At 41.2% G+C, this 26,388-nt stretch overlaps 2 protein-coding genes across 2 annotated transcripts in view; both read left to right on the top strand.

Annotated features, from left to right (window-relative positions):
- crocc2 (ciliary rootlet coiled-coil, rootletin family member 2) overlaps window positions 1-20,535 on the top strand; it is a 41,036-nt gene extending 20,501 nt beyond the window's left edge. Inside the window, exons 18-36 of the mRNA XM_034140855.1 lie at window positions 1,292-1,485; window positions 3,470-3,597; window positions 3,936-4,105; window positions 4,202-4,381; window positions 5,189-5,323; window positions 5,437-5,580; window positions 8,773-9,011; window positions 9,123-9,282; window positions 9,374-9,541; window positions 10,745-11,129; window positions 11,207-11,337; window positions 11,889-12,009; window positions 12,100-12,263; window positions 13,104-13,544; window positions 16,010-16,159; window positions 16,250-16,450; window positions 17,899-18,009; window positions 19,192-19,371; window positions 19,468-20,535. Coding sequence (XP_033996746.1) covers window positions 1,292-1,485; window positions 3,470-3,597; window positions 3,936-4,105; window positions 4,202-4,381; window positions 5,189-5,323; window positions 5,437-5,580; window positions 8,773-9,011; window positions 9,123-9,282; window positions 9,374-9,541; window positions 10,745-11,129; window positions 11,207-11,337; window positions 11,889-12,009; window positions 12,100-12,263; window positions 13,104-13,544; window positions 16,010-16,159; window positions 16,250-16,450; window positions 17,899-18,009; window positions 19,192-19,371; window positions 19,468-19,551 — 3,486 coding nt within the window. The 3' untranslated portion in view covers window positions 19,552-20,535. The remainder of the gene's footprint in view (window positions 1-1,291; window positions 1,486-3,469; window positions 3,598-3,935; window positions 4,106-4,201; window positions 4,382-5,188; window positions 5,324-5,436; window positions 5,581-8,772; window positions 9,012-9,122; window positions 9,283-9,373; window positions 9,542-10,744; window positions 11,130-11,206; window positions 11,338-11,888; window positions 12,010-12,099; window positions 12,264-13,103; window positions 13,545-16,009; window positions 16,160-16,249; window positions 16,451-17,898; window positions 18,010-19,191; window positions 19,372-19,467) is intronic.
- A 798-nt stretch (window positions 20,536-21,333) lies between these two features.
- The window catches only part of sned1 (sushi, nidogen and EGF-like domains 1), a 46,629-nt gene continuing 41,574 nt past the window's right edge, over window positions 21,334-26,388 (top strand). The window contains exon 1 of the mRNA XM_034140859.1: window positions 21,334-21,597. Coding sequence (XP_033996750.1) covers window positions 21,379-21,597 — 219 coding nt within the window. The 5' untranslated portion in view covers window positions 21,334-21,378. The remainder of the gene's footprint in view (window positions 21,598-26,388) is intronic.

A 26,388-nucleotide genomic window follows, 5' to 3' on the forward strand; every position in this document is an offset into this window, starting at 1 on the left:
AGATAAATAGATAGACATATAATATCCTGTGGGGGTTAGTGATAAATTAACACCTGAAGTATTCCCATCCTTCCCTCAGCAGATCCAGATTTCCGCATTTCATCCCCTAAATAATGAAAAGAATCCTCTCCTGTTCTGTTATCTGTTCTGAATGTGATACTGGGGTATTCACGCTGATCTCGGCTAGAATATAACAAACCTAAACAATTTGACAAATTCCATGCAAACATTTTAAAATAGCTTCGTGTAAAAATAAATCAGCTGAGTATGAAACGAGCCCTGGAGTTGCTTTCATTGCACCAAGCTTATGTTTCATCACCTTATCGGGCACTACTCACATCCAGACCATTAGTCTTCTTCATCCACTGTAGTATTTACCTAAGGAGAGGCTCAAATCCATTATGTGCTAATATTAAGTTAGGGTGAGTTTGGTTGGAAATCAAAATGCAGGGATTGTTGATTTTCAAATCATTTGTTACAATGAAATATTAGTAGTTGCAGGTAGTTGCAAAATTCAATTTTGAGATCTAACAGTTTAAATTAAACACTTATGCACCAAATGTGCAATATGTGAACAGGACCTATTCAGAAGAAAACAACAAATGGATTTGTATGAGGTGATAGCTTTTGTGCATGAGGAACTACAACATAATGTACAGATGAAGGAATTCTCCACATTCCCCGCTGTTGCAGCTCCTCACTGTGGTGTGATGAGGAGAAACACTTTTTTTTCTGTGTTTTTGTGCCGTTCATTTACCACTTTAATCTCTGAGAATATCGTATTTCTTTTCCCTGAAAATGTACTAGTTTTTTGTGAATAAACATTTTCCCAGTAGTTTTCTTGCTAGATATAGGTCCTGTGATGTGGCATAGTGATTTAAGTGTTAACTGAATAAAAATCACATCACCAATCATTTTTGTTTTGCTTCGGGGCGATGCATTTGTTATGGCCCCGCAGTCCTGTACACTGTCATGAATGGCCTAAAGTTTGTTTAATTTATGCCTCATAAGCAAAAAGAGGGGTATGTAGAGTTCAATGTTAGAACAGAAAATGGCTGCATTGCATTTAGAGGTTGGGTGGTTCACACTCAATCTAACTGTGTTCCATGTTCCTGCTCATACTCCCACTTGTGAAAAATTGTTCCACAGACAAAACAGTATATGAAGTGTGTTTACTCTAGTTTTAATGCCTATAATAATTTACCGTGGAGTCTTTATATTGTCAGCTTGTAGCAGAAAGAATAAAAAAATGACTTGATGGTGTTTTTTATTTGTGTTTGTGTGTCTCCAGGTCAACTGGCAGATGCAGGATGTGTGTGAGGAGCTGTGTGCGTGCAGGAAGGAGCTGCAGACACAGACCACAGTCCTGAAGAGAGCCAGCCATGACAGGGAGGAGCTGGCCAAGGACAGGGCGGCTCTGGACGCCAGGCTCAACTCTGCTGACCGAAAGGCCTGTGGTATTGCCCAGGAGATGGTTGCACTTAGGTCCGTGTGTTTGCGTTTGTGTGTTTGTTTGTGTGGTCTGACCTCTAAAATGTTTGGAACCCTTTTCAGATTGAAAACCAGTTTTCCCAGTCTGTTTTCTGCTGTTGCCTTCAGCACAAGCTACAGAAAAATAGTTCTGTGTTTGTTGGTTAAGGTCAGGGTCATGGTTGGGGTAAGGCACGCATCCGTTATGGTTATGGTTATGGTTATGGTTATGGTTATGGTTAGGACTTAAAGGAATGTATGCAAGTCAGTACATTTCCTCAAAAGCATCATAAACAAGCCTGTGTGTGTGTGTGTGTGTGTGTGTGTGTGTGTGTGTGTGTGTGTGTGTGTGTGTGTGTGTGTGTGTGTGTGTGTGTGTGTGTGTGTGTGTGTGTGTGTGTGTGTGTGTGTGTGTGTGTGTGTGTGTGTGTGTGTGTGTGTGTGTGTGTGTGTGTCAGACCAACTGCACATTTTTGTTTTAAGAAATAGTTCTCGTTTTTGGAAGCAAGTTTTTTGTGAGGTACGTATTCAGGTTCAGTGTATTTATCTATGCTTTCTTCAAAGCCACATCAGTTTTTTGGACAAAGATACAGAAATGTTACTTTGCAGAACACGGTAGTTGATTGTATACCTCTCCTTCAAATGCTTATTTTACCTTTTAACCTGTTAAGCTTTTTTTTTTCACGAAACTGTGTCTCAGGGCTTCTTAACATTTAACAACCTATTAATGTGTCATACCCACTTAACGGGAAGAAGCTCAGCTACCTGACGATATTAACCATTTTTAGCGAAACAAAACACAAGTCTAACGCCGAGCCTCTGAATGAGCACTAAGCGAAAGAGTGCTAACGCACTTAGCACATAACTCACGGTAGAAATATGTTATACTTCATCGGATCTGCACAAACAAGATATCATATGAAAGCTGAGATTCCACAGATTCCAATGGTATAAGTATCATCACTGAGCAACCAAAACTTGTGGCAGCGAAGGCAAAACCAGACAACACACAATTTAGCTTTACGTAGCCAAAACGGCAAATACGTCTTACCTTTGCTGTTTTCTGATCAAAAGTTGTGTTCAAGGGCATTAAAACGTATATAAACGCTCCTGAAGGTTAATCCAATGTGTCTGTGTCACTTTGAAATGATTGCTGATAATCCATCATAAAATGTTGTCAATAAGAGTATTTTTCATATAGAGTGTATGAGAGCTGTAACCCAGCTTCCGGTTTTGGGCATGCTGGCTGCGCATCCTCTCATTCACCAATGGTAATGTTTAGATGGATTTAGGAACTTCCCCTCGATTCTATTGGCTCTAACGGTTCAAAAGAGGTGTCAATCACCAAAATCGACCGATGGGTTCCAGAGATATGGCAAATGCACCCAAATGACCCCAGAAGTGTTTTTTTTTTCTAAACCTCTCTAAAAAGCTCAAATGTCTCTTGTTTTGCATCAATCTTGATACAGGGTACTTATTATATGTTATAGTTTGGATTCCTAAAGCTTTTAGTCTACTATCCCATCATTCAAGGGTGGTTTTCACTATGAGTAAGTAATGGGTTTTTTTTGGACGGAAACTATCATTTACATTTCTTTACTATGTTCAATCTGAATTTACTTTAAAATAAAAACATCTATATTGATTCTGACTTTTCTACATCCAACTCACAGGTGTATCATTGCTTTGAGAACAAAGATTATTAATTTACCCCTTTTAGAAGTGAAGATATAGTCATTTGTTCTGTGAATGTCATTTTCGAGCCTGAGACCTGAAAAACAGGCTTGGGGCTTAACAGGTTTTAAGGTGTCCAAAAAAACAGCCTCTGCTGGCCTGTCCAATTTGCCTTCTAAATCACAGGAAGTCATGTGTCATCTTTAAGTAACATGCTTTTATTTGGAAACTATGGTCATGATGGATCATTGTATTTTATGACTTACACCTAGTGGTTCAAAGCAGTTTTTTTCAGTACTCCAATCCCTTTCCCCCTGTGTTCCAGAGCCGAGAAGGAGTCCCTGGAGACGGCTCTGTTCGAGAGCCAGGAGCTTGCCTCTTCTCTGGAGGCTCAGTGCACCAGGAAGGAGGGGGAGAGGCGCAGCTTACTCCTGGCTAATGAGGCCTTGACGCGTGAGTAGCCCCCTCCCTCAGAGACCCCACTGTCCTTCGTGCCAACCCCCCTGGCCATGAAGCCCTTCCAACAGCCCACTAGAGATCCATATTTCATCCGTGAGCTCTGCAACAGCTGGGCTTTGGGATCACTGGGGCTGCTTTCTCAGCTGACCAGGGCCCCACCACTCCGCACAAACACATGGAATGGATAAGTCGTGTTAAGCTAGTGTGTTCCACATAAAGACATGGATGAGTATCCCCTATAAATAAAACTGTAAATGAAATCTTGCAGATCCTGAGTGAATCCATCTAATAATTGAGTGGGATTTTGATCGAAATTGGATACATCTCTCTAGGTGATGCCGCTCGGATGCACGGAGATGGTAAACAGCGGGTTGAACAAGCTGTAAAAGCGCAGACTGAACTGGAGAAGAAGCTGGCCCAGATGGAGAGGAAGACCCTGCTGACCCTGAACAACACAGAGCAACTTCACAGAGAGCAGCTTGAAGCTGAACGCCAGCTTAAGGTTCAGTCAGACTTGAAAAATTGTGCATGCTTATCACAATGTGAGTCATATGCTTTAGCTAACTAATCAGAAGTGTATGTGTTTGGTGGGTGACAGGAGCAACAATATGCGGAGCTGACAGTTGAGCGGGAGCAGGCAGAGGAGCAGCTTCGCAGACAGTGTGAGGAGCAGCGAGCGCTCAGCCAGAAGGAGCTACAACAGGTGCAGGAGGAAGTGGCCCGGCTGCAGCAGGACTTCAACCAAAGCCTCCTGCAGGCTGAGAGTGAAAAGCAACAGGTCTGTGAGGTGGTCTTCATAGGTTTTTCTGGAATGTTTATGAACCTATGAAATGTATTTTAAGATAGGTCAAGTACTAGAGAATCAAAGTCAAAGTCACATTTTTTATCAATTTCTCTTTATTCGGTTTCTCACCGTCCCCAATAATAAGAACATATAAAAATATATACATATATGTATATACTGTATACATACATTCACACCGGAACACCCACCTATATAAATACAGTATACTGTATATGCACATACATCCATACAGACATCCATACATCCATCCATATATACACACACACACGCACGCACACGCACGCACACGCACACGCACACACACACACGCACACGCACACGCACACGCACACGCACACACACACACACACACACACACACACACACACACACACACACACACACATACAGATATAGACACATAAACACACTTTAAGAGGTATATAATAAAATAAAAAAAGGCATATCAATAAATATATAAAAATAGCGGTCTTCACACAAATTTGGACATGACACGGGTGTAAGTCTAGTCTGGTAGACTAGACTTCTAAACAGATGAATATTATGATGAATAATAAACGCATACCCAGTTTTGCGTTCACAGTTGCCACTGTACAGTATGTCAATCAAGAGCCATAAATCCTTCAAAACCCTTGTGCAAGACGCCAGGTCCATTCTTTGTCCTTCAGTGGAAGTTTCTCTCAAGCACTATATTGCTTATTTTTGTCCCAGTCCCCATGGCCAAACATTTGAGTGAGCTATATAATAAATGACCCTGACCTCGCAATCTGTCGTTACCAGGCTTTGTCCCAGAAGGAGGCAGAGAAGGCCGCCCTGACGGAGAAGCTAGCAGCCCTGCAGCAGGAGCTAGCCACAGCAGGCATGAAGCTCGAGTGCATGCAGAGGGAGGCACGCAACAAACACGAGCAGGATAAGGTATATATATAGTGTAAAAGGTATATATAAGGTATAAATATAATATATGGCAGGGTCACATTGGCCTGTTTCTCTTTTCTTATTTTTCACATACCAACCGATTTGTGTTCCAGAATGCTACGGCTGTCCTCCGGTCTGAGCTGCATGATTTGAGGTCTCAATTTGAGGAGTCTTTGAACTCCCATGAGAATGCTAAGAGGAGTCTAATTGAGCAGGTAAAAGAGTTATACCAACTGAGAGAACATACACAACAGGAGGTGAGCACACAAATCTTTTCAGCCTTTTCTTTAAAGGGGACCTATCATGCAAAATGCACTTTTGTACGTCTTTTATACATGAATATGTGTCCCCGATGTTCCAGGGAACTCACCAAGTGTCAGAAAACACAACCCTCTCTATTTTCCTCCATACCCAAATCTCTAAAAAAGGGGCTGCAACGGATCTGATAAAAACTGATCCAGATTTGAACACTGTCCTGACGTCAAAATGAGGCATGGCTAAAATGCATGATCTGTTTGGTATTTTGAAAAAAAGTATAAATATGCCTTATATAGGTATGGTCCTACACTATATTATTCAAATATAGCATGATAGGTCCACTTTAAGTATAAACATACACTATTCTTCTCCTTAAATTAGACTCAGTTATACACAATATTAGGGAAAAGCTAAATGTAAGAAAATGTTTTATTTCCTTATAGGATCTTTTCCTTAATGTTATCAGGTCATACAATTACAATCTCAGCCTGTAAGTTGCAAAAACAAGTACTTTTAGTGGATGTACATTGACAGTGTAGAATACCTACGGCCTGGTTGTGGATGCAGCGCTCTTTCTCAACACTAAACCAAAGAACCGATGAACTGATGAAAAGTACCAAAAGTTACCCTTCAAGTGAATGATAGCATTTTTATATAATCAGTGATTTAATAAACAAATCATATTATATGTATGTATGTATGTTTGTATGTCACCAGAGGCGGTTCTTAATGCAGGATCGCAGAAATGGATGGGAAATGAAAGGCTTGTTTGGCTTGGCATAGGATAGGATACCATGGATCTTCTTCTAACGTGAGGGGAGTTTGCACCAATTAGTACCAGTGTGAGGGAGAGCCATTTACCATAGGGTGCTGTTGACATTGGCCACTGCCAAGGAGCTTTACTAGCAGTGCCATCAGGTGCAGAGTGTAGGGCCAAATCACACAAGGAGAGGTAGTGTCCAATCTTAAGACTACCTCTCAGCACACGCTCACTCAGTGCATCTTTTTCCTGTCAAGTTCACTGGAGGAAAATGTAGTTCCATTGACTTTAATATAAACATAAAAGAGCAATTAAAGACTATAATTTTTGGCCCAGTGACATACCTCCCAGAGCCAAATGAGAGCTGTAAATCTCATCTCATGGGGTTGCCTCAGGTCAGGATTGTAGCCACAGGGTCGCTGGGCGTTTTAGTAAAATAACAAGCTCACAGTCACCTCATTAAGATATAACTGCAGGGTTATGAGGGCCTCACCAGGCCTTGATTTAAAAGACTGTTTTCCCTGGAAAAGGGTATTGTTTATCTATGTGGGACTTTTTGGTTTCAATGAAAAAGCAAAACTGAGGATCATCTTGTCTTCACTCCGCTCCTTAGTCTTGTCAAAGTATTGTGAATGAGGTTGTGTGGAGCCAGAGCAGCAGGGTTTTGAGGTTTGGACAGCACTCCCCTACCATATATCAAGTCAAGCATCAGCGACACTGTCATATTTGGCCGCCCCGCTTGCTATTTTTCTTGTTTGATTATTTTCCCTAATCCCATCTCTGGATTCTCATGTCAGACACTGACAAAGCACGAGTGAGAGTATGTGACAGAGAGCTACTGAGCATGAAAAGTAAGAAGGAGAGGGAAGACAAGAGAGCGAGAGGGTGGGGGATACAATCCTTGATACCATAATATGAAATCAAAGTTTGAGTTAACCCCTTGTGTAAATAAGCCGGTGGGGGAGTGTTTATTTTTTCGCTTGCAGCAGCGAGAGGCTGGCTCCACTGGGACTCCAGGTCCCCCTCTCCCATCCACATAACACAACACTGCTGCCCTCATATTCCCTGCCCTTCTCCTCCGCAACCCCCCACAAAATAAGATAAAATAAAGTATAATTGGCAAGATCAGCACTGGCTTGTTTTTTCTCACATTAGAGTTTATGAGAAAAAAACATCTTGTGTGGCCTCTGAACATAACACTCTTCCTCTTCATCCTGCTCCTCATCCTCCGTCTCCCCCACCCCTCCCGTGGGGTCTGCTGTTTATCATGTTGCTCTCTGAGGAAGTTCACGCTGCGAGCCGCAGTAAGGAGACGGGGAAAGACAGCACCTGGCTGCAGGCCGACTGGCTCTTATCCATGCCCTGATAAGCTCTGTCCTCCCTATTCCTCTTGCTGCGCACAACATATTGCCTTCAAACAGAATATAGGTCATATGGTGTCAGATGATTAGAATAGGAGATGTTGAGGTTACAAACAATGGAGCTCTTATGCATTATCTGATCCCAAATCAGTCCTATAGTAAGCTGAAGGGTTTTTCCTTTTCAATTTTCATTATTACATACACGTGCTTAATCTTTTGATGTAACTTAAAGATTTTACAGAATATAAAGACTTTATTGTGTTTGGTTATTGAATAATGTTGAAAACAGACAGTTAGTAACAGCTGTTTAAGACTTTTTTTTCTTTCTTAAAGTTCTAATTATCTCCTCGGTAAACCATGATATATGATATATATCCTTTACAGTCAAGATTGCAACGAAGATAACACGTTGGGGTTTTATTCATCTTATATTGTGCCTTACTGTAGTGGTTCATTTCATATCAGGAAAGGAATGAATCTGCAGAGGCTCCAGTTTCAAATGATTCCAAACTGTCTATGAAAGGCATTGTATGAGCCACCTTAAATACCAAAATGTGGCCCTCCACAGATAAGACAAGGTTTGTTTTTAGCCTAGACAGGACATGCCTTTTGCTACTGAAGCAGCTTGATAGGAGGAGTGAGGAATCAGCTGTCAGTGAAGGTATTTAGTAGTTTAAAAATGAAGATTTTCAAATGAAATCACTGCAACGACAAGAGGTCCTTGATCATACAGTACAGTCATAAATGTAAAAATATTAAGTTTATAAGTAGTATAAGGTTTCGACAGACTGATACACATACTCTGATTAACACTTATAATAATAATAATAATAATAATAATTAATGGTATTTATTTTAGCGCTTTTCCAAGTGCTCAAAGCACTTTACATTAAATATTACATATATTAGACATGTTATACATTGTATACTGTGGACGATTCCCAAAGGAGCAATTTAACTTATGCTTGGAAGAGATAATAAGAGGTTTACTGTCCACCCATTAGACCTACTAATTTATCCTTATATTGACATTTCATGCCTTTTTCGTTCTCCATCATCTGGACATGAAGTTGGAGGGACTTCGCTGGCAGCTGCAGGAGGCAAAGGATGGACTTATTAAAGCACGGACTGAGCTGATTGAGGCTCACAGAGAGCTCCAGGAGTGTGTACAGGAACGGGACAAGCAACGGAAAGAGGCTCTTGACCTGAGAAGGCTAATGGGAGACGGGACCAGAGAGAAAGAGGCTATACAAGCCTCTAACCAGGAGCTGAGAGCTTTTATCAAGAGAGCAGAGAGTGACAACAACAGGTATGGCTGTCACATGGAACTGCAGATTTTTCTTTTATTCAGTTTATTTTCTGAGTTTGTTCATCAGGAATGGAGATTTTGTCTTTCGAACTTTATAAATCTATTGACTAGATTGAGACGAGCATTTGAGGAGAGGGATCAGAAAGTGTCTGTCTCAGAGGAATGTCGGAACTCCATGCTCCAAGAGGTAACCACTCTCCGGATCAGTCTGAGAGAGCTGGAGAAGTCTCGCCTGCAAGCACGCAGAAACCTGCAGGAGCTGCGCAGACAGGTGAAAGATTATTGAGCTAACAGCTTTCCATCTGATTTATTTTAAATAAAGGATTACCTTCAAGTACCATGTGCTTTGTTACTATGAGCAGGTTAAGGTCCTTAAAGGCGAGGACAGCCGTCAGAAACAGGAGCTGCGAGAGCTGCAGGCCCTAGTGTGTCAGGAGGAGCAGAAGGAGGAGGAAGCTCGGCGCGAGGCTTTCTCTCTCAGGCAGAGAGTGCTGGAGTGTGAGGCTGGCAGAGAAGCAGCGCTGAATGAGGTAGATGGCCTTCAGCTCTGTTAACAACATGCTAGAGCAAACATTCCACTTTGAATACCTGCCATACTTATGCAAAGACAGAAAACATGAACAAAAAGACACTTTATATTACAGTGATGGTTTAGCTTAAGTTTTCAATATTTTGTAAAATATATTTGAACTGCGGTTTATTAGGTAACTTGATTTCATTGCAAAAATACATAATGTTACTCGCCGTTTTGATACACTAGGTACTCCAAATGGATTACATTAGTATGAGGTACTTGAAGTCTGGTTCATGTATCTTTTTTCAAACTAAATACAACAGATATCTAAACATCATACATCTGAGCTTAGTTGAGAAGCTCTGCTATAAAAGCATAAACATGTCCAAAGTATATTGTTGTTTCAGTCTATGCCTCAACAATGACTCTTTTCCCCCTTAACATCTGATGAAACTGTTTAGAAACCTTATCAGTGAACATGTTGTCAGCTCAAATCACATTAGCCCTTTCCAGAAACCATGTCCCTTTTATTTACACAGTGAAGTGTTCGTCGCTAGATAACACTGAGGGCCTGTTTCTTCAAGAATTGCCCTTCAGTGTTGTTAAACACCGTTTTCACTGCTTTAGTTCCTATCATTTTGCCCATAGTACTGCAAACACTCTTCAAATCTTTCATAAAACCTACCACAAAATTCAATTCAACCTTATTCTCCCTGCTTAACATACAATGTAAACAAATAACACATGATATAGTAAATACAAAAATAAAATGGTGATTTATACAAGATTTAAATAAATAAAGAAACAAACTAAAACAGAAGTCACAACTTATCAATTTTCTTCGCTATTATGTTTGGCACAAGTTATTGAGTCAATTTTCATTTTTGCAGCTTCTTTCCTCCATAAGTTATTACATTACATTTTATTTAACTGATGTTCTTATCCAAAGCAACTTAGCTGCAATATTTGCATTCAACCATAAAGAAACAAACTCAAACCAGCAACATCCTGTAAGTACAATAGCTTTAAAAAAGTGCTACTGGTTTTGCTTTAAATAAACAAATCTTTCTAAGTGTAGTACAGGGGTTTCTTTTCTTACATTTGTTTCTTTCTTATAACCTGTATGCTACATATGACATAATCCACAGTATCATATAGTTGCATGATTAGTATATAGTATTAGGTTTGTGTGGTGATGCTGTTCTGTGTGTTTGTTCAGGTCTCAGGTCTGCAGCGCCGTGTGGTGGAACTGGAGACATCTGAGCATCAGAACCGCGAGCTGCTGCAGGACAGAGAAGCTTATCAGCAGCAAAGTGACTGCAGGCACAGAGAAACCACCGCCCAGCTGGAGGAAGCCCTGGAAGATGCCAAGAACAAGGTAACGGAACTCTCTGCGCAGGTTGGCTTTGCTGAAAGCAGAGTCCACGGCCTGGAGGAGCAGCTGGGCCTGGCCGATGCCAAACGCAGGGACCTGGAGCTGAAGTTGGCGACGCTGTATTCAGCTCTGCGCCAAACTCTTGGCATCAGCCAAATAATTCTGTCAGGCACACCTGGGTCCCGTAGACGGTCTTCCTCTCCCTGGAGGAAACACCTGCAAGGGAAAGGTACTATAGCGTCTTGCACTTTTAAGATTCTTTTTTGCAATAGGGAAGAACCACTAATAAGTGTGTTCTTTGGTTAGGGGGCGACAGTGAGACAGATGGATCGGTGCTGTCCTTGTCGCATGGTGAAGATGAAGAGCTGGACGTTGACTCATTGCATTCAGTCCTGCGGGAATTCCAGCAGGAACTCAGGGACACACAAAGAGACAGGGTACATCTGAATGTATTAATAACTTAAAGGTCCCCTATTATACAGTTTTTGATCAATATATTATTGGTCTCAGATATATACAAAACATGTCTCTGAAGTGTTTGGCTCGAAATACCAAACAGATCGTACATTGTAGCCATGCCTCATACCCCTCTATTTCCGGCCTTTTTCAAAAGTGCTGATTCTCTGTCTTTTACTTTAGTAAAGTGGCCAAAATCTGATCAGCTCATTTTCAGACAGGTTTTTATATACAGTAAATGGATCGGGACAAAAAGTGAGAGAATCTTTTTTCCTGAAACTTTCAGAATCTCTTTACACAGAGGGGACACATGTGTATGTATCAAAGACGTGAAAAAGTGGATTTTGCATAATACAGTAGGTGACCTTTAATCTCTATTAGTGGGATTATGGACCTAAAGCCGGTTTTGCTTTTTAGACCACCAAATCACTTCAACAATCTTGAATTGAGTTCACTTGTTGCATTTGTGTGTTAATATTTCAGAATAATCTTTTGGCACCTTTTGAGCTCTGACCATGTGTTATTCCCCTAGGATGAAGCCTGGGCTCAGATAGTTGGTCTAAGTCAGCAGATAACAGGGCTCTGTGGCAGCCAGGAGAAGTCAGCCACCCAGCTGCTTCAACTTCAGGATACCTTGAAGCAATCAGAGCAGGGTAAGAAAAGCAGTGAATTCTACAAACACAGTCAATATTTGTTAATTATTCTTTATATACACACAGCAAATATTTCAAATATTGTTCCAGGAAAAAGAGAGATGTCAGAGTGCTTGCAAGAGACGCAGACAGCCCTTTCCTTGCAGGAAAAAATAGCATGTCGCACAGAGAGGGAGAAGAGACACCTTGAAGCGGAGGTAGCTCGATTCAGGACTGGTCTGCAAGCTGCTGAGGCCGAGTCCAGGGCACTGCAAGTATGTAGAAGTCAATGAGAAAGATTTAACACTTGTGTCTGACAAGGCACATATTTGGCTTTTTATTTATATTTAAATCCAATATGAATTGAAAACTTAAAAATTATCGTATTGCTTCTGCTAAGAAAAAAAATGTCCGTTACACAGCGTACAAACGTCTGTAAGGTATTTTAACCTCTTTCCTTCTCTCCCTTGATCCTCCTTAGAAACTGTCATTATTTTGCATAACAGTGGTGTGTTATCAACTCAATGAGTATTAACAATCGCTGAAATGTCCAAATTGACTGATCAGAATCCAGTATTCAACTAAGCTGTGTAATAAGTATCAAAGAATTGTGTAGCCGAACTACAGAAACTATTAAGGAGAAACATTTCCCAATTCAAACCATGTTCAATGGAGCATACAATTATGCTTTCTATTATATCAGGCTTTTAATTTAGAGCCGTAAATTCAAAATGAGTGAATTAGAGTTCTCTGCTTGTAGCACTTCGGGATTTGAATTCGAATATGAAGTGCTTTATAAATGGAACCCATTATTATTATTATTATTACTATTTTTAACAGTCATTTTCACAAAATGGTCAAACCGTGCTTTTTACCTGGTTTCAGCCCCAAAAATGCTAATCATTGACAAATCCAAAATAATTCCAGCTTTCATTTAATATATGGGAAAACAATGAATATTTGGTGGTTATCATTTTATTGCAGTTGATACAAGAATTTGTTTCCTTTAAGGACACAAGAAAACCTTTTTAATTAATGTGAGACGAAGGATTGACTAAAACAGCGTACAACATCTTCACTGAAAATTGATGAACTCTTTGTCCATTCCTCTGCAGGACAAGCTGGAGCTCTTTCAGGGTTTAGAATCACGTGCAAAAGTAGAACAGCAGAATCTAAAGGAGTCTCTACAAGCAGCAGAGGGCAGGGTGAGCTGTCTTGAGCTCTCCCAGCGCACTCTGGAAGGAGAGCTGCAGAGGACCCAGCTCAGGGCTGCAGAACTGGAGGCAGAGTCAGGGGCCCTGCAGGAGAGACTGACAGAGCTGAGGAGGAAGCTGGGAGAGAGCGAGGACCGCGGCGCCACACTGAGGGTCAACGAGGAGCGGTTGGTCACATCACTGGCTCGCACTGAGCAGCATGAGAGCCAGCTGAGAGAACAGCTCCACAAACTGTCCAACAGCCTCAGTGACAACAGGAGCAGCAGCGGGGCCCTGCAGGAGCAGATCTCTCAGCTGCAGAGGGCTCTGACAGCCAGTGAGCAGGGCCGGAGGCTGCTGCAGGTACAGGGAAGAGAAAACACTTCAGTAACACAAAACAAATCATGTTCACTGTGTATTTGTTTTTGTAAGCATTTCCCCTCTCTTAACATAAGGATATTTAATTGAAACTTCCAAATAAGATGAATAGCCATGCCTTCATTGCTGTGTTGATTTACAGTGCAGCTATGTTACCTTTTCAGCTACACACTGAGCATTTCTTATTTACATTTGTGGTTTTCCTGAATGACCTCAAAGACTGAGCGATAAAATGCTCAGGCAAGCTCATTAATTCTCCAAGAGCTTCTCAGGAGAGCTTTCCGGCCTCAGTTTGGGACTGCACTTTAAAGATACTGAGCAAACAAAAACATGACATTGCTTGGTATAAATCTCTGGGTTTGCACAAACGCTGTCAGGTCAGTGCAGTAAAAAGCAAGAGCAAAATCCCAACACTTAGCCCGACATTCAACAATATGTCAAAGACTTTAAAAAGACACAAAACAAGGGAAAGGGAGAAATAAAGGGTCAGTAAAAAATCATGTTTGAATGAAATGATGGCTCATTGTTTACTCATAGGAGAGAAATAACCCCATACAAAACAAACTACAAACATACAGTACCAAAACAACCACACAGAGACACATAATGACCACAAAGATAAACAAAACAACAAGAAAAACTAGAGAATGCAATTCCTGAAGAAATTGCTAGTGGGAATGCTTTATGCTGAAAAGCTGACGCTAAACTGCTATGCTGAAATGTAATGTGTAAGAAGAAAGTGAAGAATTTAGATTGAAATGATACATGAACACTGGGGGCTTGAATGTGTGATGAGAGAAGAAAAGAAAGTAAAAAGGCTTGGAAAAGCAGCAGAATATTTGAAATGCAAACTTTTGAACTAACTTGATGGCGAATGATCTGTCGCCATGCCAACGGCATTTGATGACATCCCATAATACGCTTAGATGCGTTGATGGCTGCATCGTTACCAAACCTGTGAAGTTTCGGGCCGTTTGGAGCATTTTCACTGAAGTTATGAGAAAACCGTGTTTCATGGTGAGCATTGTGTTGCCATGGCAACGGCATTTGAAGAAATCTCAAAACTGTCCCGTAGATGTCTTCACGGCTGGACTGTTAGCACACATGTGAAGTTTGAGCACTTTTTGAACATTTTCATAGGAGTTATAGCGACATCGTCTTTTATGGCGAGGGATGCGTTTCCATGGAAACGGCATACGATGAAACCCCATAATTGGCGTTGAGCTGTTGAGGGCTGGACCGTTAACTATTATCTGAAGTGTGATGCTGTTTTGACCTTTTTCATAGGCGTTACGACAACATCGTGTTTTATGGCGAGGGATGCGTTTCCATGGCAACAGCCTATGGTGAGATCACAGATTTGGCGTAAAGCTGTTGAGGCATGGACCGGTGATATACAAGCGAAGTTTGGGGGACGATCGGACCGTGTCCATTGGAGTTACAGCGACATCGTGTTTTATGGCGAGGGATGCGTTTCCATGGAAACGGCATATGATGACACCCCATAATTGACGTAGAGCTGTTGAGGGCAGGACCATTAACCATTATCTGAAGTCTGCTGCTCTGAGCATGTCAGTTGGAGTTATGACATCATCGTGCTCCATGACACAGGTGTTTATATTTGAGCTAACGACGTGTCCAGAGATCAAAGGTTTCCATGGTGATGTGCAGTAATCAGTGAGAGGAGAGCATTTTCATTGTTCTGAATGAGAGATAAACCTCTTACATGTGAACGTGTTGTTAAAGAACCGTAACAAATATCGGTGACATTTCAAAGCGTGAAGCATGTCAAGGAACTTGAGCATCTGAAGTGCACTTTGTGTACTTTCGGGTTAACTAAAGGTGTGCGGCTGATGTGGTGGGGAAAGATGAGGCTGAACTTACAATGGGGTTTAATGGAGACATGTTGAACGTTTTTGTCACTTCATGCCCTCAAGAGGCATTTTGTTTAATTATTTTGCTTAATTTATTTTTATTTTATTTTACGAGATGTTTTCCTACGTTTCTCATGAAAAATGATGTCTCAGGAATGTAGGGTTTGGGAATTATGGCAGGTTTAAAAGAAAATATGAAGGAAAAATTAAATCTGTCCTCCACTCTAGCTGTGACATCACGCACTCTAAAATCTGAAGAAGGCCTCTTTACCAAGGTCAATCGATTCCCGACCGAGCTGAACGTTTTGATGTTTGAACAGAGTTTCTGCGATGTGGAATGTGGGAGAAAAAGAGGTGCAAAATAACCCGGCGGAATAATAAAGAATTTCGTGCGTCGAAGAACAGATAGTTGGAATGCTGTATCAGCATTCCCACTAAATAAGTAACTATTGAACAACTGCTACGTCTCTGTCTTTGGCCCCTTTCTAGGAGAGTTGGCATGCCTGTGCCCATGACCAATCATCTCATAATCCACCCATGATATATTATTGCATTTTAACGTGTGTGTGCCCATAGGAACGTTTGGATAAAACACGAGATACCCTTTCAGAGAGAAAGAGGATGAACCACACACTAACCGAGCAGACCCAGAGCCTTCGAAGAGCCCAAGACCATCTAGAGATACAAAGTTCTGAGCTGGAGAAACATAACAGGGCACTGAAGGAGGTGAGTCACGCTGAGGTTAAAGTGCAATGGAAGGTTGCAACAGTCAAGGCTCCATTCTGATGTTTATTTGTATGGATGAATGTGTACCAGAGCCTGAAGCAACAGCAGGAAGCCGAGCTGCAGGCCCTGGGGGGCTCCCAGCAGCTTCAGCGAGACAAGCAGGAACTCCAGGACAAGGTCACCAATCTGCAGAGTTCTTTGCAAAAGCTACAGAGTGAGAGAGCAGAGATGGAGAGGGTGCTAGCACGCCTTGGTAAAGACAAGTCGGGGCTCAGAAAGACTCTGGAGAAGGTGAGCTGGTCTATAAGCTGCACTGCTGTATACTTTATGAATTGTTTGACGTGTTGGAAAAATTATTACGTCTCTTTCTTATTGAGAGTATGATAAAAAGATAAACAGCAGTGGATGCTTTTTTATGAATCTACTGCCAGCAGTTGGTGAGCTTAGCTTTGCATAAAACTGGAAACAGGGCCATATTTCCCAAAGTGACTTTATTCTTAAAGAGATAGTTTACATGTGTATAAAGAGGGGTTGTATGAGGCATCCATAGTCAGTGTATTACCCACAGTAGGTAGTGGTGGTCACACCAGGAGTATGGAAAAGAAGACAGAAGAACCAGGAGTATGAAGTGCTGCTGTGGATTGAAGCAGCAAAGCACTTTGAGCCTCCTAAAAAAGGCCCATCTAAAAATAAAAATATCCAAAAAAACATCAGTTTAAGTGTACGCTATATTTATAATAACTCCAATTGTTCCCGATAAAAAATGATGTCTGGTGGCTAGCTGAAGCAGTGAAAATATTCTAGATATAGAGTCAACTGAAACTAATATACGTTTGTTTGCGTCCTAAACACTGCTGCCCCTGTTGCAGCAGCACATTTCTTATCTCCCAAAATGGGGGTGTGCCAGCCATCATCTAATACACCAACAATAGAAAACCCCCCAATCCTAACTATCCCTTTAACTTTGTAATCCAACTAAGGGTATTCAAACTATTTCACAAATGAAGTAAATCAAATCAAGTTTTATTTTATTTTGATACTCATATTAGCCTACTGATTACTTGATTTGAAGTACGTAGGATGTATCATAAAGAACAGTTGAGGTTATACAAATACAAACAACGTAAAGGTCTGATTGGCGATGAGAAGCAGCTTCATAGTGTCAACTGAAACAGTAAAAGCTGGGACCCAAGAACATTAAACAGCTTTTTTGTCAGGAGACCTGAAAAGTCTTGATGCTGAATATGAGGTCTACCATCTTAAATATATGAGTGAGCCAAACCTGAAAGGGCTTAAATGTCATTAAAAGCATCTCAGAGTCAATTCTGGAGCTGCTGGAAGCACAGATACGAATATAAGCCAGGACTGAAGTAATATGTGTTTAGTGTCGCTCAGAAGCCTTCTGCCACATCCCGGATCAGGACGGGCAGTTGCCGAAAGCGTTAAGTTACATTAATGTGCAGTTATAATAATCCATTCGGTAGGAGAGCATCAAGATAATTAGCTGTTCATCACACTGTAGTTTGTGTCATTGGCGTAATTTAGCTTGTTCCATTTTCCACATATTCATGTCCTTATTCATATCTTGTGCAAATCATCTTGTAATGATGGAAACATGTTGGTGGACTGTGAGAACTTCTGAGCTTAGCTTCTGCTACACGCATTACAGGAATGCACATGAGTGCAGAACAATCATGGTAAAGTCGTTTACATTATGTCACCCCTCGTGTCGTTGTCAGGTGGAGATGGAGAGGCTGAGGGTGGAGGAGGAGGCGGCGTCTGCTGCCAGAGAGAAGGAGCAGCTGGGACAGCAGCTGGCTGAGAGGCAGGAGGAGGTGCAGACAGTGCAGGTGAGACACTGCTCTGAGAGCCAGGGGGGAGCAGGAGTCTCTCAGCTGCCAGGGATTAGCCAGGACCAAGAGACTTGTCAGGATTGGGAGGGTTACTTCAAAAATGTAATAACTAGTTACATGTCAAAAAAAGTAATCAGTAGGCTAATATGAGTATCAAAATAGAAAACAAATGTAACCTGATTACTTTCCGTTGCTTTTGGAAAACCTCAATATCAAATGCAATGCAAATAAAAACGATAAAATAAATAACAATAAGATGATTTTTACTTAAGTGTATGCAACAATGTAACCCATGATATTTCATATACAAATGTTAGTAACAGTTATAGTTAACAAATGCTCTTTAAACCTAATGCATTAAACAAAAGCATAGACTGTACTTTTGTTTAATAAATCAGGTGTCCATCTACTGCATTCAAAAAGAAATGTATTTAAAATAAAGAAGAATTAAAGTACCCTAAATATAAACCATAAAGAAAATTAGTTAATTACGTCTACCTATTATATATCGATCTTTATTTCAAAATGTATTGTAACTATGTAATCCTGCTAGTAATCTCAATGTAACAGTAATCTGATAACTCATTTTTTTTTATATAATTGTAATCGAATACAGTTACCTTTTTTCTGTATCCTGATGACGTAATCTCGTTAAATGTAATCCATTACTCCCCAAGCCTGGTCATGATCACATCACTTTGATCGGAGAGCATTCCTGAGTTTAGGTCATTTACTTATTTCATTATACTACGTTTTACTCTTTATATACCAAATTGTTTTTAAACCTGTAGTTTTTATGACTTGTTTATTTTCTTTTTCTGCTCCCGCCGTGTAACATGAATTGTATTAATATGTTGTTCTTTATAAACAAAGACTTAAACATTACCAAGTAGTACTGGTCTTGCACTGCATTTGAGTTTCAATGCTGTCGAAAATTGAATTTTAATTGAGTTCTATTTAATTGTTTACATCTATCCATAATACTGCCTTCTACCAGTATGTGTTTTGTAGTTGTGCTCTAATAAGAACCCCCTGTGTGTCAGGTCTCGTGACCTCCGTCAGCTCAGCTTCAGAGAAACTCTGTGTCCCCCTTCTGTACCAACACTGTTTACACTTACTGACCTTTACTCTTCTCTTACTCTTATTTCACTTCTTTAAACGTATGTGAACTGTCCTCAGGCTCAAATGTCCCAGTTGGAGCACTCTTATGCACAGCACCTCCTGGAGGTGACTGCCCGCCATCACCAGGAGTTAGATTTGGAGACGGATCGCCTGAGAGACACTCAGCTTCAAGTAGAGCAGGCCTTGGAGAGCAGGGAGAAGGCTCATCGCCAGAGGGTGAAATGCTTAGAGGAACAGGTATTGTGTGGATCATTTATCTTTCTTTTGTTCGATTTATGTCTCTGTATTTTTGTGTTCTTCCCTCAATTTGTTTTGTTTCTTTGTTTTGAATAGGTGATGACTCTCAAAGAACAGCTAGATCATGAGACAAGAAGACGAAAGGCTTATTTGAATCAGATGCTGCAGCCCGGTGTGTAGGCAGAGCCTGCAGTGAAGTATGTAGCACCTCTGGCTTCCTCATTCACTGCTCCTCTGGCAGCTTCCCAACAACAGTATGTTACAAGCTACGTCCACATTTGGAAACACACGCGCATACAAACACTCTCCTAAGGCGTTCGGTCCCACCCATGCACATGTGCACTCCGGATTACATTAATCTGCAGGCAAACTCAACAACAACAAACAATGAATGTTTTGTTTAGAAGTGGACTGGATGTGCCAAATTGTTTTAAGGATTTCCTCTGGCTTGGTGCGGTTGGCGTTTCTAAGTCTGTTTATGCTGTGTCATTTTTTTTAGGAAACAACGTGATCAAAAGTATCCTTAGTTGCTGCTTCATACTCTGATGATTATTCCTATACTACATTTTCAGAATCAGAATCAGAATACCTTTATTAGTCCCACAGAGGGGACATTTACGAAATATGTCGAAACACTGTTTGTGTATTCTAATGAGAATATAGATTCAAATATTAACAATATTTGTTTGCATATTCCCCTGCTTTGATGAGTTAGTCTTTCAGGCAAAGATTCTATGGTGTGAACTCATTTATTTGATGATATGTTCATGTATTTGACTCAACCAATGATAATGTGCCAAAGCTGTGATTGTGTGTGAGAGCACAGTTATACAATATATTTTCAGAAAGGTTTTGATAATCAATTATGTTTTTCTTCTGGCCACACAACTTGTTTTGGAAAAAGTTTTCTGTGAACTTTGGGAAGGACAGCACTGCCCTTTCATGGCATGTGAGTTCTGGCTTTGGTTCGCACCATTAAAAGCTTTTGTGGATTTAGTGTTGTTGGTGCGAGAATGACCTTCGCTCTCTGTCTCCACTGCTGTCCCGAGTGTTTTCTTCCAAAGATCGTTGCAAGACTTTGTGGAGATCATCGTTCCTTCAAAGTTGCTTGCGATATGTCTGTAATCCTTCTCCAATCCAAAAATTCTTGAAATAATGTTTTATTTTCTGTGATAATAAGAAACATTTAATATATTCATGTGTTTTTGTGTATTCATTCACAAATGGATTTACTGTATGTAAATATGTATGTTTCTTACGAGCCAAGCTACTTCTTTCGACTCTTTCTTTCTTTTCAGTTCTTACATTCACTTTACTTATTGCATTTTCACTACAGTACACATGCATGTCTTCTCACTGTGTAACCCTGCATGCCTTTGTAACTGTGCATAGTGAGAGTTTCACTGAAAGGGGAAAATCTTGTCAGAGTTTCTTTAAAGCAGCCCTTTGATTATCATAGATCCGCCCAGTGGTTATCCAGTTACCGGCCTCTCTTCAGCTATTGGCTGGAAGGAGCTAATTATGCAAGGTAGTGAATCCCTGTGGGGGAGGTGGGGCCAAAACTGAAAGAACTCCTTTGGCAGGCAGAATAGAGCTTTTATTGAGGATATTTCTAAGCTGACCATCAGGGACCAAATCGCTGGATTGTTAAAAAAAAAAAACACATCTCAGCTGAATTACGCTGCTCGCTCTCTTTCATTCCTCCCCTCGTTTCATTTGAGTGAGACGGAGTGTAGCTTATGCAGTACCTAGCAGCAAGCAGAATGCAAGGAATCTACAGTATTCCCCTGTCTCACACAAGAAGCCCAGTTCACTACTGAAGGACAAGAGAGGGGAGAGAGAGGCAGAGCCAGAGAGCAGTCAGGGGAGGATTCACACTGCTGAGGTTGAGAGGAGGAACGCAGCGTCTTGTCTTGTTCTGCTCTGCTCTTGTTGCCTCAGGTGTGTGTGCTCCTCCCTCCCCTCTGCAGTGCCTGCTGTCAGCTCCATCCCTGGGTGGCTGAGGCCATGGTGTTGGTGCTGCAAGCCCTGCTGCCCTGCTTCTGCACCCTGCTCTCCCTGGAACTGCTGCCTGGGGTGGAACCCGCCGTGCCCCTGGAGGACTTCTACCCCTTTGGCCAGGACGTGGGGGACTCCCAGACCATCGCGCAGGACGACGGAGGCTCCCGGCTCGTGAAGATCTCTGTTGCTTTCCCCTTCTTTGGAGACAGGCACACAGGACTCTATGTGAGTACAGAGCAGTTTGTTATTACTGTGTGTTTATGTCTTCTTATGTGTGTGTATGCATGCACTTTGCAGTTGGCAATTGAAACTGACATGGTGTGGATTGTATAAGAGCCTCAGGGAGATGAGATCTGGCATTCTGCCAAACACTACATTGCTGTGCCCTTTGAGAGTTTGCATGTGTTGGTGTGTGTCTCACAAGCTCTGGTGTGTAACCTCATTTGTAGAATATCATGTTTTTCTCCCCTTGGGTGGAATCAAAATCCTCCATGACATTATCTGAGTGCACTGAGGGAGAGTGTGTGAGAAACTATTAGCAGAACAGTGGTAAGCCCTGTTCTAATAAGTCTACAATGAGCTGTTAAAGGAATTGACAGTTTGTGTTCTCACTGTTGCTGCGGATGGAGCATCTGTGAGCAGTTCTTTTTAGGAGAGAGAGTGGGGGGAAAATATGCTTGCCGGAGAGACAGAGAGTGAGAAACAGTGCTCATGGGAGGAAGCTGAATGGTTTGACAAGGATTTTCGCGCACCACACTGAAACACACTTTGATCTTCCTTTGTCATGTATTGGGTTCAGTTCCAGCGCATGGAGAGGCAGAACTCCCTTAAATCAACACCACCTGTTGTGGTTATGCATCCGCGTGGGCTTTCAGATTCCCCTCCTTCTCGCTCCGAGCCCCGCCTGCCCCCTCCCTGTTCAAACCATGGGCAGGGGAGCCCGAGGAACCATGGCAACAATGGGCAAGGTCAAAGGTCATCGTTCTAATCTAAGCATCTACGCCAAGGGGGTGATGTCAGTCTTCCAATAAAGACATTTTTAAAACTCTTTTGCATCTACACAAAGTGCATAGACACTGGCACGGTATTTTTAAGTGCAGGGTTTGAGTTTTGTGTCTTTTATAAACTCAACACTAGTTACTCACAAATCCTCAAATCAAGCAGCAGAGCCAGGACCCCTTGTTGTCACTCTTTAATGCACTGGGTACAGTCATGATAGTCTGATAGACTTGAACAAGTGGTTAACCTTATGCGACATATGTGAAACAAGTTTAATATGTAATGCACATACCTTTGGTTAAGTGTTCTAAGTAAGTTACATTTGTTTCAAACGTGATGTTAGGTAAATATTCACGTATGAAGAAATGTAAGTCTGTTGTGTAGGTGATGTAGGATAAATGTTTATCGTATTTAATGTAAGTTAACTATATACGGGTGTTGCGTAAGTAAGGAGAGCGTGCTAGTAGTTGGCTAGATTAAGGCAACACAACTGTTTGTTTTAGGAAAAGTCATGGTTTTGGTTAGAATTAATTTCATTTTGAACTTAATTTAAATACGATATTATATTTGTATATCATTTAAAACAAGCCAACATTGACTTTTAGTTTCCTAACGGAGCCTACTCATGGGTAAATTCCTGTATTTGTTTAACTTATCTATCCATCAATCCACCCCTTGCTCTTTATGTGACTCCATCTGAACCCCTCCTTTGCACTTGTCATTATTACTATGGCCACTGCACACAGCCCTGCATAAACAGAACGGACAGTAGGGGGATGCAGATAGTTATATTTGGACACGTGAGGCCACAGACCAAGCTGCAACACTTTACAAGTTGGGAATGAGAATGCCCTGAAACTCACTCTTGGAGTTTGTTTGTATCCCAATTGCTTTCCAATTGTGGTCCTTCCCAGATTTGAATGGATTCCAGCACATCACTTATCATGTAATAAAACCGATACACATCATTTGATTTGTACAAGATAACACAAGTTACCGGTTGCTTGGCTTGTTGATCTCATATTGAATTCTGACCTGAAAGAGATCAAATCTGAGAAGTCCACACTCTGACATATGCCGTGTGGTGGTGATGTGATATCCTGCATCTCATTAGAATGTAGTTCCGTAGTCACGCAAGGCATTTCAGATTGTGACAGGCACTTGAAATTACAGTCACTCATTTGAATGCCTCACCTGGATCCATTAAACATTAGAAGGCGAAGCACAGAGGCCCACATGGTGTTCTCCGCCTGAGAGCTTTGAACAGTTCATATTTCAGTGAGGTGCTACATTTGTGTGAATAATGTGTTCCCAGCCAAATGGAAGCAGGAGAACCACACTGATTTAAGATGGCTTGTGGGCGCTGTCTTTCTCTATTATCATAACTGGTTCTGTTAAGGAATACCTTAAAACCCCTCAAAACAAATCCCTTTAAACCATACCCTCCTTTTAGCAGTTGTGATCAAGTCACACAGCAGTCGCAGAAGTGTGACACTTGGTTACAGAAGTTTGTATCTCACATGAACAGATCCCACACATCCCTGTACAAACATGCACCCCCCCTGTCCTGCTCCTGTCCTACTTCTGCCTCCTGGTAACCAGGCTGTCCCTCTGTTATGGTTTGTGTCAGGGAGTTTTCACATGTTGCTGGGATCTCTCCTCCTCCAGGTCCCCCATCCCCTCCTCCCACGCCTCAGATAACATGGCAGGGGTCTTCCCCCTGGAACTGTCCAGCTGCTTTATCTGAGAAATGACCAATCACTTTAACAGAACACAGATGTATCTGCAAAGCGTCTTCTAGGCTTCCAAACAATGCAGTTCATGGATTAACTCCTCTTAAGGATGACCAGTGTAAAGAACATGAAGGACGATGTTCAAGGTCAGAGAGGAAAGAACAACATTTTGAAAGCAGATGTGAGAATACATGATTATGATTAATGGTATTTATTGTGGATGCATAAACCCATTGGAAAAAACGTTTCTAGGGCTTGTTGTAAATGTTTATATTCTAAAACATGTTATGTATAGTATTCAAATCTTCAACATACTGTGGTATTTGTCAACATTCAAATCCATTTGTCAAGAATCCTGCCAAGATCATGCTGAAGAGTAACTTTGCTTCACAGATTGCACATCTGCTAGTGCTCATCTGCTCTTCAAAAGAGCTCCAACACTTCAGTTGGAGCATTTTCATTCACTCACTTTCACTCATCACTATGTATGGCCCAAAGATTTGTGCTGAAGTTTTATCCGTGATTCTCTGAATGGGTGCTTTTTATATGCATGTGTGGGATAAGAGGCTGAGTTATTTTAACAGTTCATATGCAACTGACAAGATATGTCTGCACATACTTCAAAAAAGCCTGAAAGTCTTCAAGTAAATGATGTCCTTCAAAGGATCAGTTTTGAACTTTCTTATGGAGACTTCAGTTAGAAGATACCACACTAAAGTCTGCATATAAACTATGAAGCTAGAGATCAAAAGCTTAGCTGAGCATAACCACTGGACGCTTGTTTGTGTCAAAATGGCAAGTTGTGGTTTTACAGGACAGTTTTTACCAGACTGTGTCTTGGCCAGAGCGCAGTGACTTCCTGCAGCCTCTGCTGGTTGCCTCTTAGGCACTTTGTGATGACAAGACTCCAGGAAGTCAACGCACCCTGCCAACAAATAATCCACTACATCTTCTCATCTAGTTCTTGGCAGGAAAGAAAATAAGCCTATTTCCCGAAATATCCAACTTTTCAATTGAGATTAATATAAAACATTTTCACATTTAATATCTACAAACAACTACATCCGTTTTATACATTTTCCCAATGTTTACAACCAAGTTCAAACCCTCTAGTTGCTTTAACTCCCGGGGAAACACAGGACACACCACTTTTGTTAACTATTGTTGTTTGCTCTCTTGTCAGAGCATGATGCCCATGTGAACAGCGCTGGGCTGCACTGGTTGTACTTCCCAACGTTAGCTACAGTAGCTGTATGGGTAGTCGTCTCATCCAATGGTATGTTAGCAAGTTAATGTTACGTTAGCAAAACATTACTTGTGGCTAATTCATTAGAATAGATATCTAACGTAAATAAACAGAACGTTAATACAACTTTAACACATTCTCTTCAGTAGTTATTCTTTCTGCCTGAGTCACATCAGATTTTCCTCGTCAATGCTGGTTATTTCACATGTGAAAACAACAACTTACATGAACCCATTCTATTTCACGACGTCATGAAAGTTTGTCTTTTTTGCCCCTAGCCAAAACATTTCACTTACTAAATTAATTCAAATGATTAGATAGCATGTTACTGGTTTACGATGTTATTATACGTGTAGGTTCTTTGTGCAGTGCACTGATGATAGTTAATACATTCCAAGAAGTGTGTTTGAAATGGTTTGAATATCCTCTTGTCTATTTTTTATTTACTCAACGGAGGAATTCTTCCTCTGTAATCTTTTTTTGCAAGCACAATTATAGTTAAAAAAAGAACATTACAACACACCTTCAGAACCAAGGAGGTTGAGTCCTTTCACACTGTTTCAATGGGTGTTTTTGCTCAGTCTTTACCATTTGTAGATAAAAGGGCTAAGGAAATAGGCCAAGTGCAAAGACTGCGGTCTCATCAAATAATTGTAAAAGTTTGTAACTGTGAAACCTCAGTTTTGACACGGAACACTAATGTATTCCTGCCCTGATTCATGGGCACCTTTTTCATTTTGGGTTTTGCTTTGGCTGACTCAAGCCAGATGAAAGTTTATTTTAGTCCATAAATTGCTTGGCTCTAAAGAAAACCAAAAAAGCAAAATCCTGGATATATCCGGAAAATAACTTCCCAAAAAATAACAAGGGAGTCGTAGAGTGGAGTGGCACCATTGAGAGTGAGGGAAAGAGTTATGGGGGAGAGGTACTTCTTACAAGGTTTGCTGATCGCACCTCTCTCCCCTGTGATCCTGACCTTGGTCATGTTACAGCATAACACAAGGCAGCTCTGAACCCATTCACTCTCTCACATAAGTG

Source organism: Trematomus bernacchii, unplaced genomic scaffold (genome assembly GCF_902827165.1).
Source record: "Trematomus bernacchii unplaced genomic scaffold, fTreBer1.1, whole genome shotgun sequence".
NCBI classification, from domain to species: Eukaryota; Metazoa; Chordata; class Actinopteri; order Perciformes; family Nototheniidae; genus Trematomus; species Trematomus bernacchii.